Source organism: Patiria miniata, unplaced genomic scaffold (genome assembly GCF_015706575.1).
Source record: "Patiria miniata isolate m_02_andy unplaced genomic scaffold, ASM1570657v1 HiC_scaffold_3, whole genome shotgun sequence".
Classification (NCBI taxonomy): domain Eukaryota; kingdom Metazoa; phylum Echinodermata; class Asteroidea; order Valvatida; family Asterinidae; genus Patiria; species Patiria miniata.
Window position 1 is genome coordinate 41,455,198 of NW_024037069.1, and position 1,429 is coordinate 41,456,626.

At 47.8% G+C, this 1,429-nt stretch overlaps 1 protein-coding gene across 1 annotated transcript; it reads right to left on the reverse strand.

The window, feature by feature from the left end:
- Positions 1-298: 298 nt before the first annotated feature.
- On the reverse strand, positions 299-1,149 carry LOC119736829 (C-type lectin domain family 3 member A-like). Its single transcript, XM_038210839.1, has one exon. The coding sequence runs from the start codon at positions 1,147-1,149 to the stop codon at positions 406-408; it is 744 nt and encodes a 247-aa protein (XP_038066767.1). The 3' UTR covers positions 299-405.
- Between the last annotated feature and the right edge of the window lie 280 nt (positions 1,150-1,429).

Sequence of the window (1,429 nt, forward strand, 5' to 3'; positions counted from 1 at the left end):
CCTCATTGTGGGTTACTTTGGGTAAAATTTTTCCAACTATTGTGAAGAATTTTTCCAAGCGTTTAACCGATATGTTGACCAACAGTGGTCTCATGATATCAACCCATTTTTGCCCCACGTTTTTACAGTGTAACTTGACGAATACCAGCCAAAAAAATTCAAATGACTGATATACTTCTTGCTGCATGGTTCTCATCTGCTAAACTGGTTTGACTCACCCGCTATTTCTTTTCTAACCAGTAACTCTAACAAATTCGACTCTGGATCTGTTATTTGAAATAACATATTTACATACTATATTTAAATTTAGTGAAAGTAGCGGTCATTCTGCCAATTGTTCTTGTATGTCAATTTTTGTCCCCAGCAATGCGACAACACGGTCGAAGCTGCTCAAATCTCCCTATTTTACAGGTCAAAGTAATAGCATTTGTCGATTGCTTTGAAGTCGTTGCAATCAGCCCCAAAACGAGTGACGTCATTAAGTTGACACATCTTTTCTCTCTTGCTGATCTGCCAGAGATTAAAGGAGCGGCATCGGGGATCGGCCCGGCACGCCCAGCCGCAGGCAAGCAAGCCCTCTGCCGCCAGTTTCTTGATGTCGTGATTGAGGAGGCATCGTTGGGAGACACGCCCATCAGGACCAGTGAAGATGTGGTAGGCTGGCATCGCAGAGACCGTCATCTCACAGGCTGCATGTTTGCGGTTTCTGCTACCGCAAGGAACGCTGTCAGACCACGAGCCCCCGCCACGGTTCACAGTCATTCGGGCGCAGTTACGCTGGTTGTCGGTGTGCGGATTGCCAGGATTCCAATTTGGAAAAGACAGAGGTTGACCTCCGCACAGCCAGATACCCTCTTGGGCCGCATCCGTACAGCCGATCCACATACCGCCAGTCTGTATCCCAAGTGACTGCCAGATGGCGTCGTTTTCTTCCCGCGAGTTTGGTACGAAGAGGCTGCTTCCCGGCCGGTTGCAAGCCTCCGATGCCTCAAACCAATTCATCCTGTTAGGGAGTCGGATGTAGCAAGATTGCTGCCATTTCAGCCAGCCAGGCGGGCAGGAGGCGTAGAGGGCCTGGCACTTTAGTAATAGTAAACTTATGATGATCGAGACAAGCATCTGAGCAGAGCTTGCGGTGAACCACGCCATACTCGAAGACAGGAAAGCTGTACAGACAATATGCTCACGATCTCCCTAAAGCAAATGTGATAAAAGTAGCACTTTCACAAAGAATCAGAAAAGTACAAGGGCCGTTTTTTTTGCTTCAAGCAAAGTACGTTTCGTTGCAGATTCAGAGTATTTCAGCCCGTGTGTGTCGACCACAGACGTGACGTGTGTCAGAAAAAGAGTCCCTCGCCTGACTGCAAAAAATAATGGCCTGCAATGACGGAGTGCGCCAAAATGTTGGGTCCAGCGGTGAAATTCTACT